Source organism: Photinus pyralis, unplaced genomic scaffold (genome assembly GCF_008802855.1).
Source record: "Photinus pyralis isolate 1611_PpyrPB1 unplaced genomic scaffold, Ppyr1.3 Ppyr1.4_LG7, whole genome shotgun sequence".
In the NCBI taxonomy this organism is placed as follows: Eukaryota; Metazoa; Arthropoda; class Insecta; order Coleoptera; family Lampyridae; genus Photinus; species Photinus pyralis.
This window is the reverse complement of record NW_022170738.1, coordinates 33,823,063-33,839,338: the sequence shown is the minus strand read 5'-3', so window position 1 is coordinate 33,839,338 and position 16,276 is coordinate 33,823,063. Positions and strand designations below refer to the sequence as shown.

General features: G+C 38.2%; 4 protein-coding genes across 5 annotated transcripts in view; all 4 read right to left on the bottom strand.

The window, feature by feature from the left end:
• The window catches only part of LOC116175460 (protein numb), a 58,414-nt gene extending 55,225 nt beyond the window's left edge, over positions 1-3,189 (bottom strand). For both annotated transcript variants that reach the window (XM_031493595.1, XM_031493596.1), the window contains exon 1: positions 2,788-3,189. The gene's annotated coding sequence lies outside the window, so the exon portion shown is untranslated. The remainder of the gene's footprint in view (positions 1-2,787) is intronic.
• Positions 3,190-4,821: 1,632 nt separating this feature from the next.
• LOC116177131 (cilia- and flagella-associated protein 161) lies at positions 4,822-5,899 on the bottom strand. The gene has a single exon (XM_031496012.1). The coding sequence runs from the start codon at positions 5,836-5,838 to the stop codon at positions 4,888-4,890; it is 951 nt and encodes a 316-aa protein (XP_031351872.1). The 5' UTR covers positions 5,839-5,899; the 3' UTR covers positions 4,822-4,887.
• A 2,055-nt stretch (positions 5,900-7,954) lies between these two features.
• On the bottom strand, positions 7,955-13,595 carry LOC116176013 (vacuolar protein sorting-associated protein 54). The gene is made up of 3 exons (XM_031494433.1): positions 12,583-13,595; positions 9,192-10,548; positions 7,955-8,423 (listed from the first exon to the last, which is right to left on the bottom strand). The coding sequence occupies exons 1-3, from the start codon at positions 13,485-13,487 to the stop codon at positions 8,214-8,216; spliced, it is 2,472 nt and encodes an 823-aa protein (XP_031350293.1). The 5' UTR covers positions 13,488-13,595; the 3' UTR covers positions 7,955-8,213.
• Positions 13,596-14,289: 694 nt separating this feature from the next.
• LOC116177019 (CD63 antigen) lies at positions 14,290-15,460 on the bottom strand. The gene is made up of 5 exons (XM_031495873.1): positions 15,226-15,460; positions 14,989-15,177; positions 14,758-14,937; positions 14,478-14,705; positions 14,290-14,426 (listed from the first exon to the last, which is right to left on the bottom strand). The coding sequence occupies exons 1-5, from the start codon at positions 15,289-15,291 to the stop codon at positions 14,361-14,363; spliced, it is 729 nt and encodes a 242-aa protein (XP_031351733.1). The 5' UTR covers positions 15,292-15,460; the 3' UTR covers positions 14,290-14,360.
• Positions 15,461-16,276: the final 816 nt, after the last annotated feature.

Here is a 16,276-nt window from a genome sequence, read left to right as displayed (position 1 = left end):
TAGAAAATAAACGTTATTCTCCACGGCACTGGTAAAAATATTACCGTAACAATTAATTTTTTACAATGAAATAAAAAATAGCACTGTCGATTCCTATTTTGATACCAGAGAAAAAGTTCAATCAAGTTTAAATATCCTCCCATTACAAACTGATTTTCTCTTGTGGAAGGCAGCAGGCCGGTTACTCATTGAAAGTGAAACTCGCAAAATCATTGACGAATTTACAATCGGTACTACCGTGTTTCAGTATGGAAATGTCCAAAATTACCTTATTTCTTAGGGTTTGCAGCTACCGAAAGCCCAATTCTCTTTAACGTTTTTATAGGTTGCCGATTTATTTATAATGTCGTATAATCAAATTAGATGCACAACTTAATTAACGAATAAACGGATTTTTCAACGTAACTGGTCACTCCAAAAAAATATCGCAACACAATTTTTTGCACCTTGGACCCTAACTCTTTCATGGTGTCCATTTATTTGAATACGAGCACCACAATCCAATAATGCACCGAAACGAATTCTCCTCCTACTGAATATGTAAAGTACGCACGACAATAAATGGAGGCACAAATGTTCGGTTGTGAGGCCAACGATTCTCCTACACACTGCGGTTATACGGCTTTCGGTTCGAACTTTTAAGTAAATTTTTATGCGCTCTTCAAAATGGCGTACACAATTCACAATATTCGTCTTGAGAGCTTGGCGAAGAATTTCGTTTTATGATGCTCACAATGTGTAAATTTGCACAGCATCAATGAAAAATGTAGCGCTCGACCGGCATAGATTCTCTTCGAAGATTCTACTAAGAATGTCTCTCTCCCACCAGATTTTTACTTAAACCTCGCCGAATCCCAAATACGAAACGACCCCCTTTTTCTGATCGCGGAAAGCGTGCTCCCTTAAGCAAATCCCGCATTTTCATCACGTGCTCGGTTTTGCACACAACGGAACGCAAGTTTTGACTTTGAGGTCTGTGATATCGTGACAATACTGCGACGTTTCGACTCTTATCTACGTTAACACTTGTTCTTATCTTAACGCGTTTTATTTTTTCGAATATAAGTTCTGTTCTCTTTCCTTATGAAGCGGTACATGTATAAAATTTCCTATACCAACAAATTTGTAAATCTTTAAAGCCCAAACGACCTGTTATAGCGACAGGCAGATAAACTGTTACTACCGCTCTCATAAAAATTAAAATTTCCTGACATAAATTAGGCAATTAGTATTAAGAAATTTACTTCGTTTCAATGGCTACAGTGTGTGTGTGTGACGTTTTGAGCAGTGGGCAGAAGCAGTAGGTGCTCGAATAAGAGTCTAATCTCGTGTATTAGTTCCCATATACGCAATTTATTCGTTTGAGTGTTACCCAAAGAAATGGGGGTTTAATATTTCATAATGTCGGCGCAAAATCAAAATTATAACGATCGTGCGTACAAGAAGGGCTGTTTTTATCTAATGTCACCTAAAAAGAATTCCTTTCTTGGTGCAAAACAGCGAAGAAAATACGTTGATACGGTTTGGAGAGACCATAATAACCTATTTTTTATTTTTCGAAATGTGCTAAAAACGAGGGTAGAAACTCAAGGAACTTCGTCTCATAACGTACCTCCTGCGTACAATTTCGAATTATTCAAAATTTTATACACTTTTCCGAACCTTTTCCAAAACTCCCCATACAGATTTCCTAGAAGGAAATATCGTCATAGGTGTCAATTTAGGATAATTTGCCAACGATCAGCACTTGAAAGATAAGCGCAATATCTCACCGTTATCTTGACAGGTGGGAAAAAGACGTTAACCTCGTCACAAAATGTATGGGTGTCTTTTGAAAGGCACATATGCCAAAATGCTTTTTAAATTTCGAATGGCGGATTTACATGTGTACAAAGTGCAAAAACTATGTCGAGGTTGTGCAATTCGTACCATGCACGCTTGCAGCCATGTGTCTTGTTTTTAATCTAATTTGGCACGTGCGCGAGAGGGAGGCATGTTTCCTTTTGGTTCTTTTGCAATTCTCCTTCAACACAAACTAGAAAGATCAGATTTGAAATTCAAAACAGATTCAGACACTGTTTCCCTATCTATGGTTTAGTCAAGGTAACATTTTTCAGGTTTCATCATAGTGTGGGTAGCAGTAATTGAAGGTTTGTACGCTCCAGACGAATCACTTTCTGTAATGGGTAGTTTAGTACTAAGATGCGATAAAGGAGAGCTGGTTTTCCGAATGCAAAAAAAAGGCAACAAAAACTGGCAAATGCAGAGTTTTACAGCCCACGTGGGTTGTGCGCGACTGAGACGTTTGCAAGGAGCCAGATGCGTTAGATAAGGACATAAATAGATCAATAACCTAGCACTAGTAAATACGAGATCAAATATCCGACCTCCCCAAATCTATTATTTCACTCGCACCTAACGGAAACTGTTCAGTCTGCCAAATTAAGCGAATATCAACAAACCAATTACGTAACAAAAGTGCACCGGCAAACCTGTTAAAAACATTTAAAGCCCTCAATTACATAAATTAGCGCATATTTATTAAATTCCCCCTTTTTCTTGTACCTACAAAATGCAATACGTTCCGGAAGTATGCGCGCGTAATTAAAATAAAACCTAATCACACGATATCGACGTCCTTGTTCGGAATGGAAAACAAAAAGATAAGCGCAGGTGGACTTCCGGTAATATTTTTGGAAAATATCCCCAAGAGCAATTAGCGACGATTTACAAAAATCGAGCAATGTAAACAATTAAAGTAAAACGAGTACACCTGTTTAAACTCACCTCAATTTCGAAATCGGTGCCTTATTTATTCGTCACATATTGGAACAAAAACGTCAAATTTCACGCACTTTTTATTAACCCAGGGACGGTTTAATTCAACACGGTGAGAATTTTGCGAATTACACCTTGGGAAAATTCACACTCTGCCCACCCGCGCCGAAAACGGAGCATTTTCGCGATTCCATCGGCACTAGATCCAGAAGATAAATTTTGCTCGGTTACCGCATAAAAATATTAAGACGGCATTTGAAAAAGGATAGATTTCCCACTTGTCGCGGTGAGGAAACGAAACAGAGGGCGTAACGTGATAATGTATTTATTATTGACGTGTAGTAAGTGAACGAAAGGATTTCGGAGCGGGCAGGTATCTTTGTTTTTCATCTGAGAACTATACGAAGCTAAAACAGTATGGGAAATATCGATGATTGCATGAGACTCAAGTTGCGCGGACGCATTTGTGGGACGACTGCGCCCTCTGTTGTAAAAATTTGCAGATATGAAAAGGTAAGCGTACTTGACACACAATACGTAACAGAGTTGTGTAAAATCACAATAGGAAAACTGCTTAGTGCTTTTTAGCGGCAAACGTGTGAAAAACTTTGTTATTTACACAGTTGCATAGCAACAAGGCATTGTTTATTCATGATCTATGTTCATGATGAATAAACAAAGCCCGTAGTCTGACGTGTGTCCCAGGGCCAAGGATGCTATATAATAAGCATCCTTGCCCCAGGACCAGGGAGAACCACTGATCTAAATAGAGGCATAGATTCTTTTATGATAGAGGTCAGTGAGGAGAACGCACCATAGGGTGTATTTTTTCGCGAAGGATCCACGAATCCTTTGATTTGTAATTGAAGTTAGCCTTCAACTTACGTTATTGTGCAATACGCTTTCCCGATGTTAGAAAGTTTGGAGTAGGTAGTACCATTGTATGTAGGACGTTGAACGGTAATTTCAAAGTCCTCTTGGATCCTTTGTGAAAAAATACACTGCCGTGCGTTCTACCGTCTTTTATTTCAATGGTTCTACCTGGGACACGCTGAATAGTCAAAGACCCCGAAAAGCACAAATACCAGATCTTTTTGTGATTATACCCGCCGGTTGGTCTTCAGAACGCAGACAAATTTGTCTTTCTCGAACAAGGTCTTTCAAGAACACGTCCACGCGCGTCAAGCACCCAGTAGATTTTTTCAATTATCCTCATAAAACGTAGTGGCATTGAATGGTAGTAGGTTCTTTTGAATGAAATCCATTCGGAAAACGAATCAGCCACACCTGGTGATATGCGACGTTACACAGAGCAGTCTTTGACACCTTGAAAAGGCAACCACTAATTAACCTGCCATCCGAACTCAGTCAGCATCTGAATACACCTCGCGCAATAAGTGCTGCAGCCTTATCTGCTTGGTACAAAGAAATCAAGGGTGCCTTCGGTTACCTTTTCCAACTGGAGCCTTATTTCCATTAGAGTAGACTAAATTTGCATTCGTTCATGTGAAATCTATGGAGCAGATCTTCTAGAACGTTGACTTTATCTTAATTTACTTTTCCGTCATCGAATCAAGAAAAGAGCGCATCTGGAAATCCACTGCTAGAGTGCTACTGAATATGAGCGAAGTGGCAAAAAAATTCCCCTACAGAAAATCGTCTTTATTTCAGGGATTTAGTTTTAATTTTTTTAATGTGTTTGAATAAATTTTTATCATTGTCAATTGTGTTTATTCGAATCCACTTTGCGACTCGGGTAGAGTTTTCATGTCGTGCCCAATAATTATGTCAGGTATTCATGAAAATTCTTTGGAAGTTCGGAAGTTGGTCGAGGCTATATGGAGTCTCTCTAATTATTAATTTAAAGTCAACATTGAATAAGGACACAAAAAATCCTTACTGTTATCTTCATTGTACATACCTATATCCATTAGTTGGACACGGACACAGGTAGGGACTAAAGAAGAAAGAAATGGCGAATAAAAGGGTAGATGCGATTGCAGCACCTAAAAAAAGGATAGAGTAACTATGAAACTGTAATCGATTTGTCCATTAGGTATATTCAATAATTTAAGGGTCTATTTAAATTTAATTATATTATTCCCAGTATTAGTTGAGTAAATCCACGGGAATGTCTTCCCCTTTCGCCGCGCGAACATACAAATTTATATCGGGTTTCACATCGCTTACAATTTTCCAATAATTTTCCGCCGTCTCCAGTTTGTGGGTGTCCCGATAAGTGTGGCATGATACGGAACATTCGGCCCCAAACAACGTTGGAATCCAATACGTGTACTCCCCCGCCAGATTTCTTCCCGACGCCGAATGCTTTATTATGACTCTGGCGTTGGGAGGAAATCCCGAACCGGCCGTTTCGTCCCTCAAATTTGGATTCCAATGGTACACCTTAAATCTGCAATAAAGATCTGGACTTTGAGTTAAGCGCAACTGCAGATGGCCCCCGAAATCATCCATTGTTGCGTTCTCGCATTGAAGGTACAAATGGCTATCGGTTCCCGACTCGCTTATTCGTATATAAACGTCATCGCCGTAATACACAGACTGTCCATTGGATTGACCATCACATCCGACGAAGAGGAAAGTGTTTCTCACACAAGGCGCTTTGTCGGGGGATAAGCACAAACCGCAACCGTGTATGAAATGGGTATCGACATCTAAATCCCTTTCGTTCATAATACCCGACAAGTATAACCCGTACGTCGCCTTAGAACCCTCATCGGGATTCAGTTTGTTGGGTAAATCACAAGCTTGTATTTGATAAACGTACCCGTACAGAACGTACGGAGTTTCCGGAGCCAATATAACACTTTTCAGCAGATTCTTGAAAATTTTTCGCGTTTTTTGGATCAATAGTTGGCAATGGTCTCTCTTGTAGCTCGCAACGCGCTCCTTTTCCTCCTCAAGAAAGAGATCTTCGTTCCAATTCGCAATTTTAACGGGAGCGGAATAGACGGGACGTTTTTTCCACGTTTCTTTTCTTTGCTCTTGATCGAAAAGGTACTCGGGCGATTCATTATGAAATTGTTCTCGACAATGCATTTTGTAAATTAATTGTAGTAGATAATTTAATTGGAGTGACGCGTATTTGACATCACCCACACCAAAGCTACGGAAACACCTGTCTTATTGTTCCATGGAAACACCCAAGGCAAAATTTTTTGTCAAAATGGCTAATTCATAATAAAAAATTCAAAGGGCTGTAACTTTTGAACTAGTAGCCCAATCTTGGAACTGTTTGAAATTATGGATTCTACAGGCCACATTCTATAAGAAAATTTTTTTTCCGGGTCGATCTGAAACAATTTTTTTTTCGGGGCTCAAAAAAAGGCAGTGTATTATTCGTACCATCCAATCCTAGCCAAATGCTACAGAGATTGGAAGTCGCGCGTAACGTCCGACATTTGGGCAACAAAATTTAGATGGCGCTGCTTGTAAGCAATTGTTAATGTACCTTAGTAGATTACTAAAGTAACCTTTGATTATATACTACACTAATCAAAGAAAGTAACGCGAATAGCAACTATCTTGGCTCAGTTTGGGAACCGCGAAATTTGAAATTGAACAACAGTTGGAAAGTATGTATTTTGTAGTCGCTCTTGGGTAGGGCAAGTTTTGTGAGCCTTTAACGTCACAAGAAAAATATAGTTGCATCGCTTTTTCAATCGTTTCACTACTCTACATATATAAAGCCCTTGTGTGTACCCAATTCTAAATATTTTAAATTGATCTTCATTAAAAGTGTTCGAAAAATTGTCTTCACTTCTGAGTAATTTCTTTTTTCGGTTTCTGTTTCCTTGCAAAAGTGCGTAGATGCGCTCCTCCAATGAATTAATGGTTACATCAGTACTCTCCTGAATGTACACCCAACTATTATAATACAAAAGAACAAATGTCAAACCTAACACTAGGTGTCAAACGGCCATTTTGCCTCCGTTAGCAGTTTGTTTTTGTCTAATACACTGGCCTAATGAATCGCGTTACTTTAGTAATCTAGGGACTTCAGTAATTGTCATCACTGTTGGCTGGAGAGCACCCCTAAGATCATTAGCTACAATTTGTTTACTTAAATAGATTGATTTTTTCGTGACCACGGTCTTTTGAACTAACTTTAAATTAAATTCAAATCTAATAACAATTCTGTATTAAAAATAAAGTAACGTTAAATGAAAAAATGAATTAGTTGTAACAATTCCAATGTCAATGAGTTCACCAAAACACATGCAATACCCGCGGCGTTAAATTAAGAGGAGATTCAGACTTTTTCACTCACATATGATTTACAACTATTTTGATATACAACCCTTGCTCTACTCCAGCCTTGGTTAGAATAATTTACACAAAAAGTACATGTGAGAATGCCAGGAGTAGCACACCACATTAAGTAATAATAGAAGAAAGGTAAATTAGAGGACCCCCTTCTCGCATCATATTGCTAAGATGCAAGAGCTGTGATCAGCACAAGTAAGAAAGTAACAAGATACGGCGAAGAATCAGACTGTACTTCCTTCATGGAATACAGCTGTTATTACAGGCATAATAATCAAAATAATGGACATTGCAATACATAAGGCAGACCTGGGCAAAATACTTTTTAAAGGTATTTAAATACTAAATACTTTCCAAAAGTCAAAAGTATTGAAAAATTAAATACTATTTAAGCAACATAAGTAAATACTAAATACAAATACTTTAACAGTATTTAAGTACTGAGGCGATATGTTGCGCCGATATACTGCTACGGAGGTACGTGTATCGTATATCGCCTCAGTATAAACACGGCCTTACATTACCATATTGTTCCCTTTGATTTATTTTAATACCGCGACCCCTGTAATCAGATTTCACAATTCAATAGTGTAACTTCCCACAACAAAGTACTGTGAAAGTCTGGAAGTTAATGATTTAACTACGTTTCTGTAATACTAAACACTAAAAACGTTTGTAGCTTTTACCTCACTGAGTAAAAATTCATTATAAAGCTTGTTCTTTCAACCTAATATATTAATTACTAATGCAGTTCTTGTATATACATATTCAGACTGTAACTTATTAACTAAGGTATATAACAAAACTTTTAAAAATCCTAGTTCAAGATAAACAATAAGAAATGGACGGAAATTTTCTCACATTGTGTGTTAAAAGCAAACAAGTACTATTAAAATATAAAAACAATAACATTTTATTCTAAGCCCCGTTTACATATTGAAAATGCTACAATTATGGATTACTTACATTATTTTAAAGAATTGCCTAATTACAATAACATGAAACTATAATACCGTTATTTACTTAAATACTCATTTCACAATTTATCACTTATTCACAATAATTATTTGATTTTAGGGTTGCGCTTTAATAATCTCACAAATAGTATGCAACGATAACAATATAAGCTCGGGCAGCTTAGTATAATATTACCTATTCCAAATATCGTCCATAGCTTTGTTGGAAATGAATTTATCCGGCAGTACTTTTAATGTTTTCATGGTTTCCAAATAGAAAATTATTTCCGAGGTGACGACGCCGTGTTGTGGTCCTCCGTTGTTTTGAATGTTCATCTTAATTATTTCGTCACGAAGTCGCCCTTTAAAGTTCTTATGTATAACTTCGTAAATGTCGGATACCTAGGAAAATACTTTTGTAAATATACTGAGTGTGGGAAGAGATGGTGGTTTTGTAAGTAAGGTTGAGACTGCAGTGTATCTCAGCTGTTTTTAAAGATAGTAACTTTGTTGAGTAAATACAGGCCTTATTTTTTACGGTTTTAAATAGTAAATGATGATTCTGGAGATCCTGTTTTATTTATTGTATCCCGAGTATCCATAGTAATTAAGGCGACCGATACCTACCAATAAAAATGGCCAACGGTCATTTCAAAAATTTGAACAATAATATGTAATTAGGTATATAAAAAATATAGGTTGTGGTACATCAATTGAATCAAGAAAAAAGATGCAAAAATTGACGTTAATATATACAGGGTGTCGCATTTAAAAAATACAGACTTCGGTCAAATCCAAAAATTTTTTTACTACGCCAAGGATTGTACGTATAAATATCTAAAATAGGCAGTTTTTACCTTTTTTCTATCTTACATGGGTGGTAAAATTGATAAGATTCCAAAAAGTAAAACTTTTCGTTTTCACCCTGTATACCAGAAATGAAAGTAGTTACAAATGGTTTTTTTTGTGGTATTAAAAAAGTGGAACAGAGTCGCGACAACGGCAAGTCTATCTTTAAAAACAACTGAGATATGCACTGCAATATCAACCAAAATAAGACACACCGAACAAATCTTGAAAACTAACCTATTTATTTACAAGTCAAATTTCAAAAACTCCCCTGTGGAATTTTCTAAATTGTTTCCACAGAAAATTGGATTAGATAGTTACCTGCTCGTCTGGTAGAACTGGTTTGACAGCTTCGTGTAGTTTCGTTAAATGCTTCGACACGTTTCTAAATGCTTTGGATGGCACTGGCGGTTTCGCGTCCCACTCGTTTAATTGGTCGCCTAATAACGTATTCATAATCGACAACACTTTTGTTTCGAGCTGCTGAATGTGGTGCCCGATGTCACGTTCAACAGTATCCATACTAACTAAGAGCTCGTTGGAAATATTCTTAAAATGAGCGCGTATATGAGGAATCAGCCACAGGACGAGCTGTAGAGCTCGCGAGGTTAAAGCTAAAGTTGTACTCGTAATCGTGTTGAGGCCGGCAGTCCGCAACGCGCCCGCGCCTAAAACCAACTGGCAAGATCGCGAGTTAAACGTCCTCAATAATTCGGTCAAATTTCGTCCGATAACGGCGGCTAAAACTGGAAGATCGTAAGCACAAACACAGTATTCACTAACAAGACGAATTAACATTAGAACGGTTCCGACAGTCACGTATTCTTGTGAGCCAATTTTCAGTGCGCCGGCCGCTTTGCTGTTGTTAACAATGACACCGTTCTCGGGACTGCTCGGGATGGAGTTCATTGGTTTATCTGACGAAAGTTTATCGACTAAAACTTGAAACTCGGGAGGAACTTCAGCTACCTTCCACCTTTCGGCGTCCAATAGTAACGTTAACTTACTCTTTCGTTGACTATGAAATTTATGTACATAATTTCCAGCTTGTATTTTAAAGGCGGCTCGCAGCGCCGGACTCTGACGACCGCAGACTTCTTCGCATACTGCCGTAAAATCTTCCACGATATCCGATAAATCTGTAATTTGCGCGGAATTTATTGGTTGCCTATCGGATTGGGTACTAACGAGTGATGCCAGTCTTTCGTGACAGTAATCGCAGACTGCCGACAGCAGATCTTCCAATTTCAGCTTGACGCGCTTGTGCTCATCTAAGCTGAGAAACCGCTCGCCGAACTCCGAGGTTTCCAGTAAGCCGGCACTAACGTCGGCGGTATTCGAAATGACATTATGAACAGCGTGGACTCGCCGTATTAATTTTACTAGCGCCTCACTGGCGAGTGCCAAAACTTTGAGCCACTGAGCCGAATCCAAGGTGAAAGGTGCCTCTCCGGATCCGGTCAAACAGTGCTCCATATCGTCCTCAACGGTCGCCAGTTGCTCGATTACCAGCTGTTTTAAAACCGTTTGAGCGGCGGTTATCGCCTCCTGCTTGTAAACCTCCAAGAAGTGTAGGTGACTCTGTCGTAACAATCCCGCAACTAAGCTCACCAAGCGTTCCGGCTCCAAAACTTCGACGCAAGCATTCAAAGGCCTATGCAAATCCGCAGCCGCGTACCTGTTACCAATAAAACAATTTAAAATCTACTACGCATAAAAAACCAGGTGCCAAATTCTTGACAGAACACCTTCCTAGCTTAAACCAGAAATAAATAGTGATTTACATAAAAGTCAGGAAAATGATACATTATTGGGGAGGAAATATTGAAGTGCTTTGTCTCACATCCTTTATGCCTAATGTACACTGCCAGTATTTCAGCAAAACCAAAATAACCGTTTACTTTTTTAACTTTTGACATATTTTCTTGGATTTTTTCGTAATAAAACCTATAGTACAATTTTTGTAGGGTTTAGAAAAAAATTTCAAAAATTCGACCCGTTATTTTTCGTTTCCGTAGGCCTAATATACATATCCAAAATTCGTCGGGCCGTGAGAGATACAGTGTAGGCTAAATGGGCGCAAAGTTGCTCCTGTTTAAGACCAAACCAACGCATTTAAAATTTTTGAAAATAACTGAGATATCACCGAAAAACTGAAAAAGTCAAATTTGGTTTTCATTTTCCCTAAATTAAACGCTGGAAATGGATGGTTTCAGTCAGCATTTTTTTTTAGGAAATTCTGAATCTGTTATCAGATTTTCCATAACACGCTAAATGCAGAAGCTACAGGGTACTACTTTCTTATTTCTTATAGGCGCCATAATGGATTTTTACGGAGTGAGATAGAAGACTCTATACTTTTACATAAATTTACAAGAAAAAGATATCACCGAAAAACTGAAAAAGTCAAATTTGGTTTTCATTTTCCCTAAATTAAACGCTGGAAATGGATGGTTTCAGTCAGCATTTTTTTTTAGGAAATTCTGAATCTGTTATCAGATTTTCCATAACACGCTAAATGCAGAAGCTACAGGGTACTACTTTCTTATTTCTTATAGGCGCCATAATGGATTTTTACGGAGTGAGATAGAAGACTCTATACTTTTACATAAATTTACAAGAAAAATTTCACAACCAAATGTTTTACAACAACAAAAATCCACTGGATCTTGCTAAAATCAACATGGCTATGATAGTGAGGCATTAAAATTAAATTCTTTTTTATCCTCTATCTCATTCCGTAAAAATCCAATATGGCGTCCATAAGAAATAAGCAAGTAGTAGCCACCCTGTACATACATTGACAAAAAAATTTTTATTCTTTAAAAGTTGCGTAAAATCATCTAAAAGGTCAACATTTAATGAAATTTTTACATGTCCAAAAAACGATGATCAGGCTAGGGTAGGGGTCGGCAGCCTGCGGCTCTTTTGATATAAAGTTGCGGCTCTCCATATTTATCTAAAGAAATTAGTTCATTTGTTGAAAAAGAATAGTTATAGCACTTGGAACAAATGGCATTGAAACAAGTAAAAATATGCAGGATGTTCTATTTCAAAAGATCAGTTATTTATTAACATTGTAAAAATGAGACACCCTGTACATTCAAAAATAATTTCTGTAGATCCGCAACCACCAATATTTTTTACCAGGTATCAGCTATGTAGGAAAAACCGATGCAGGACCCTGTATATAACCAAATACTATAATATTGAATCAAAAATTTTTGTGACTCTTTAAAAACTGGGAAATGTTGTAAATTGTAATTTTTGGCTCTTCCGTTTCAATAGGTTGCTGACCCCTGGGCTAGGAAACTAAAAATTGTTATACAGGGAGTACCAACTTGTGTCACAAAAAATGAAGTAATAGAGAGACATCGATTTGCGTTTTTTTTGGGATATAGAGGGCGGCAGAGTGTAAAAATATTGGCGGCCACCTGCCATTAACGGTTCCTAAGGAAAGTGACCTCAGTTTCGAGTTCTGGAATTGGAAGTACAAGATGGCCCAAATTTTTACATACACAAATAAGCTAACGAGCACTTGAGAGCTACTATCTTTGAAGAAGCCTGCAGGAGACCTTTGAATTGATGCAATTAGGGCATTTTCTGTGCAACAGGACCCCTGAACCCGAGTATCAACCTATGAATAATTATGTCAAATAAACCGTTTCGTCGAAATAAGTCTATTTTTATGAAAATGAAAGAATTAACATACCTTTCAAATTCGGTACTCAACATCTTATCGATCAATCGCGACATTTCCTTTAATTGAGACGGCAAGTGCCGCAAACTCGTCACGCCTGCCAGTTCCTTCGCTAAAACCTCTTGAGTGCTTGCAATCAGTTCCAAAGCTGCAACAAAGTCAGACGAACTTAACAATAACTGCAAAGTCGGCTGCGTTTGCAAAACAGTTGCCATAAGCTTCAATTTGTCTAGCAATAAAATATGATTTGTCCGCGATCTCGCGAGACCGACAAGCTTCAACGAGTCCTTCGCCAGCATTCTATCGACGTTTTGCACTTTGGCTCGAAGAGCTCGAACCGCCTTGCAAGCGGTACCCATCTGCTCCATGATCGTGTCGTGAGAAGTCATGGCGTGAAAAAAGGCACTCGATTTCTGCGATACTTGTATCGCAATTTGCTCTTCGACCGAATCAAGGTAATAGCTGAGCTGCTCCTGCAACAAACGTCCACTTTGCTGGCTTTTGGCATCCTTTGAAGTCGTAATGCTAGTAAATATCGTATTGAAAACCATAGGATCATTTAACGGTAACGAAGGTTTTAAAAACACCACGGGAATACTGTCAAAGTTGGTCTCCGTCGAAACGAGTTCAGTACTGCGGCTTCTTGGCCGTAAGCCTTCGAGTTTCGCTTGCGAAAGTCTAACATGCCTTCGGTGCCTACGGCCGTATTTACGAAGATAGGTTTCAAAGTGAGAATGGTTGATGTCCGGTAGAAAAGGGCACTTTCCTATACTGGTATTTTCTACAAACGTATCGCCCCATGTTCTCGTGAAGAAGTTAGATTGCTTTCCTCGATTCGGATCATTTAAAACTGCGGGAAGATTCTGCGCTGCACAAAATATGGTCCAGCGCTCGGTGCCAGGGGTCATATCAGACATTTGGCAATTTTTTACTACCTAAAATTACTCATTTTATGGATATTGTTATAAATCAATATCAGCTGATATGATCCGAACGCCATTTTGAAACTTGCCAAATGTCATCGAGTTGTCAAAGTGTTTTATGGATGCGGCCAGCTATCGCATTCAATACTGCAACCAAAAGACATGTTTACACTACATTTTGGATTTTTTTGAGGGTGGGGTTTTAGCATTGTTTAAACAATGGTTTTAGATTACATCACGAAGCGCCTCGGGATGTAATCTTGGGTACAATACCATAAAAGATGATAAAGGCAATTTCTAACCCCCCCCCCCCTCCCCACCGGCACCCTCACAACACTGATTCCACATATAAGTTATCAGAAACTTTTCCCGTGAATAGATAAGTACAAAGATTGGCTGTCTGACATGTTAAAATTATCTCATAAGAAGTGCATTTAAATTTTAAGAGATCTGCATTAGGAAACTTGGAAAATAATCAATAATTTATTACCGATCGCTTTCGCGTTTACCATAGGGTCTACATTTTCAGCAAAGATTATGATTTTCTAATGCAAGTAATGCAAAAAGTTTAAACCAAAATAGTAAGTGGTTTATTTTTTCTGGAGGCTTTCTAGATGGAGGACGATTCTCTCTAAAAATGTAAGAGCTATATTTGCATACTCCCACACACTATTATTAAAACATATGAGTATATATAAATTTTATTAAAATAGTTGCCTATATTAAATTGTATCAAAGCCTGGATAGTCTTTGGTTGTATCTTTTATAGTAACACATAAAAATAATAAACAATAAGTAAATAACCAAAAATATTCTAGACTACCAAGGGTTACGAAATATTTACATAATATCTGTATTGTTAATACATTAAACGGTTTCATAGCTCTTCTTTATTTGCTTGGCCAGATAACAAGAAAATACAATTCCCAAAAACTGCAACGTGCAACAATTAGATAACACACAAGTCAATTAACGAAAACAAACCTGTATAAATGCCAAAGCCAGACCACTACTAGCAATAGTTAAAGCGTGATCTTCAACAATCTTTCCAAACGCGGAGACACAACCAGCTTTGAACAAGGTAGTTGTGGTAGTGTTACAATTGGCAATGCCAATAAGGCCAATTTGTGGTCCACAGCATGTCATGGGCAGATAATCATTGTTGGTCACATTTTTCCAGTCCATATAGTTGTGAACACCGCAGCAGTGAAACTATATACAAGCAAAAATTATAATTCATAATTCGAGCCGAGAGAAAACTTACGTCTGTTTGTATTTCATCCCAAAACTTGGTTGTGGGGGAACTTGTGTTGTTAGGGTCGTACTTATGGAGACTAGACTGTAATTTTTCGCTGAGGAAATCAAAGGTTTGATTACGTAAAACATATCCACTAATACCGGCAGCAAACTCAAGAACGAATATCAATATCAATAGGATCGAAAACTAAAACGACCAATAAGTTATAAGTTCTTTTACAGTACGTGGCAACTTTACGAATACGATCGAGCAAAAGCTCTCCCTTATTGCTCCGTAGCAGCCGTAGAACGAAATTAGGAATATGATCGCGCCAATTGCGATCAGTAAGTTGGGAATTGAAAAGTACTGATCCTCCAAAACGAAATCATAGCTTGTAAAGTAGGTTTTGATGGATACCCCGAGCGAGCAGATGATTATTCCAGTAATCTAAAACATTCACTTAGATATCGACGACCTGCACAATAATAGACTTACGAAAAAAATAAGATTAAAAATAAACAGAAGATATTTAATGCACGAAACCGACCACGTCGCCTGCATGTTGAAAATTCAAAAGTTTCTTTTTCCACAAATTACCCACGCAACAATCACTTGCCCAAAATGCTGTCAAACTGGTTTCTGCAGTCAGTACACCCCGGAGTCTCTAAAAATTTCGACTAACAAGACACGTAATTGAACTTCAAAGGACAAAGATAACATTATGACAAATGCAAAAAAGTAATCTCGTTGGTTTTTTAATCGCGTACAGAGGTACGCAAATGTGATGTTTAATGTCACCGCGCATAAGGTCGAGAATAGCGTAAAAAGGGAGGGAGTCTCATACGCACGTGGTTTTGTTTTTCCCGGACTTTGGAATCCCATATGGATTCGCAATTTGCGGTACCTTTACAATGCCGACAGTTGCCCAAATTTACATTAACGCGGTACATGTAATTGACGTGAATTTGATCCATTATTCTGTATTTTAAGCATTTTTTAGTATTGCGCAATGTTTCAATTTTAAAAATTTGAATGTAGTGCAACAGGTCTGTATTGAGGGCGAGTTCTATGTAAACAACAGCAGTCAGGGGCATCTAAAGTGCACAGCACAGTGTACATTCTGGATTTTGAAGGTAGAGTTCGTGTGTGACAATTGCACTTAACCCTTACGATCTCAAGGGTGGTAACGCTCTGAGATACCATCACCAGTCTAGGGCCCATTTTGCAGAGACTTTGGTGCCTGAAAAGCAGCCTACTGTAGCTAGGGGGTGGCCCAGCCGAGCCCCACCTAGAATGCGGTCTTGCCCCCACTGGAAATTACGGTTGATTGTTCCTTTACAAAAATTACAAGGGAAGCCTTCACCAAAAATTTCTTCAGCCCCATCTAGATAGTTTGAAGTGAAAATGAAACATCTTGGGTAGACACACTACCGTTATTCAAGAAGTTACGGTAACGAGAACCGACACCGGTACCGTTAGTGCCAAATAAGCCATATTTTTGGGTAGTTGCGCTTTGTGAGAAGGATATCCGTTTTATATATTCTTG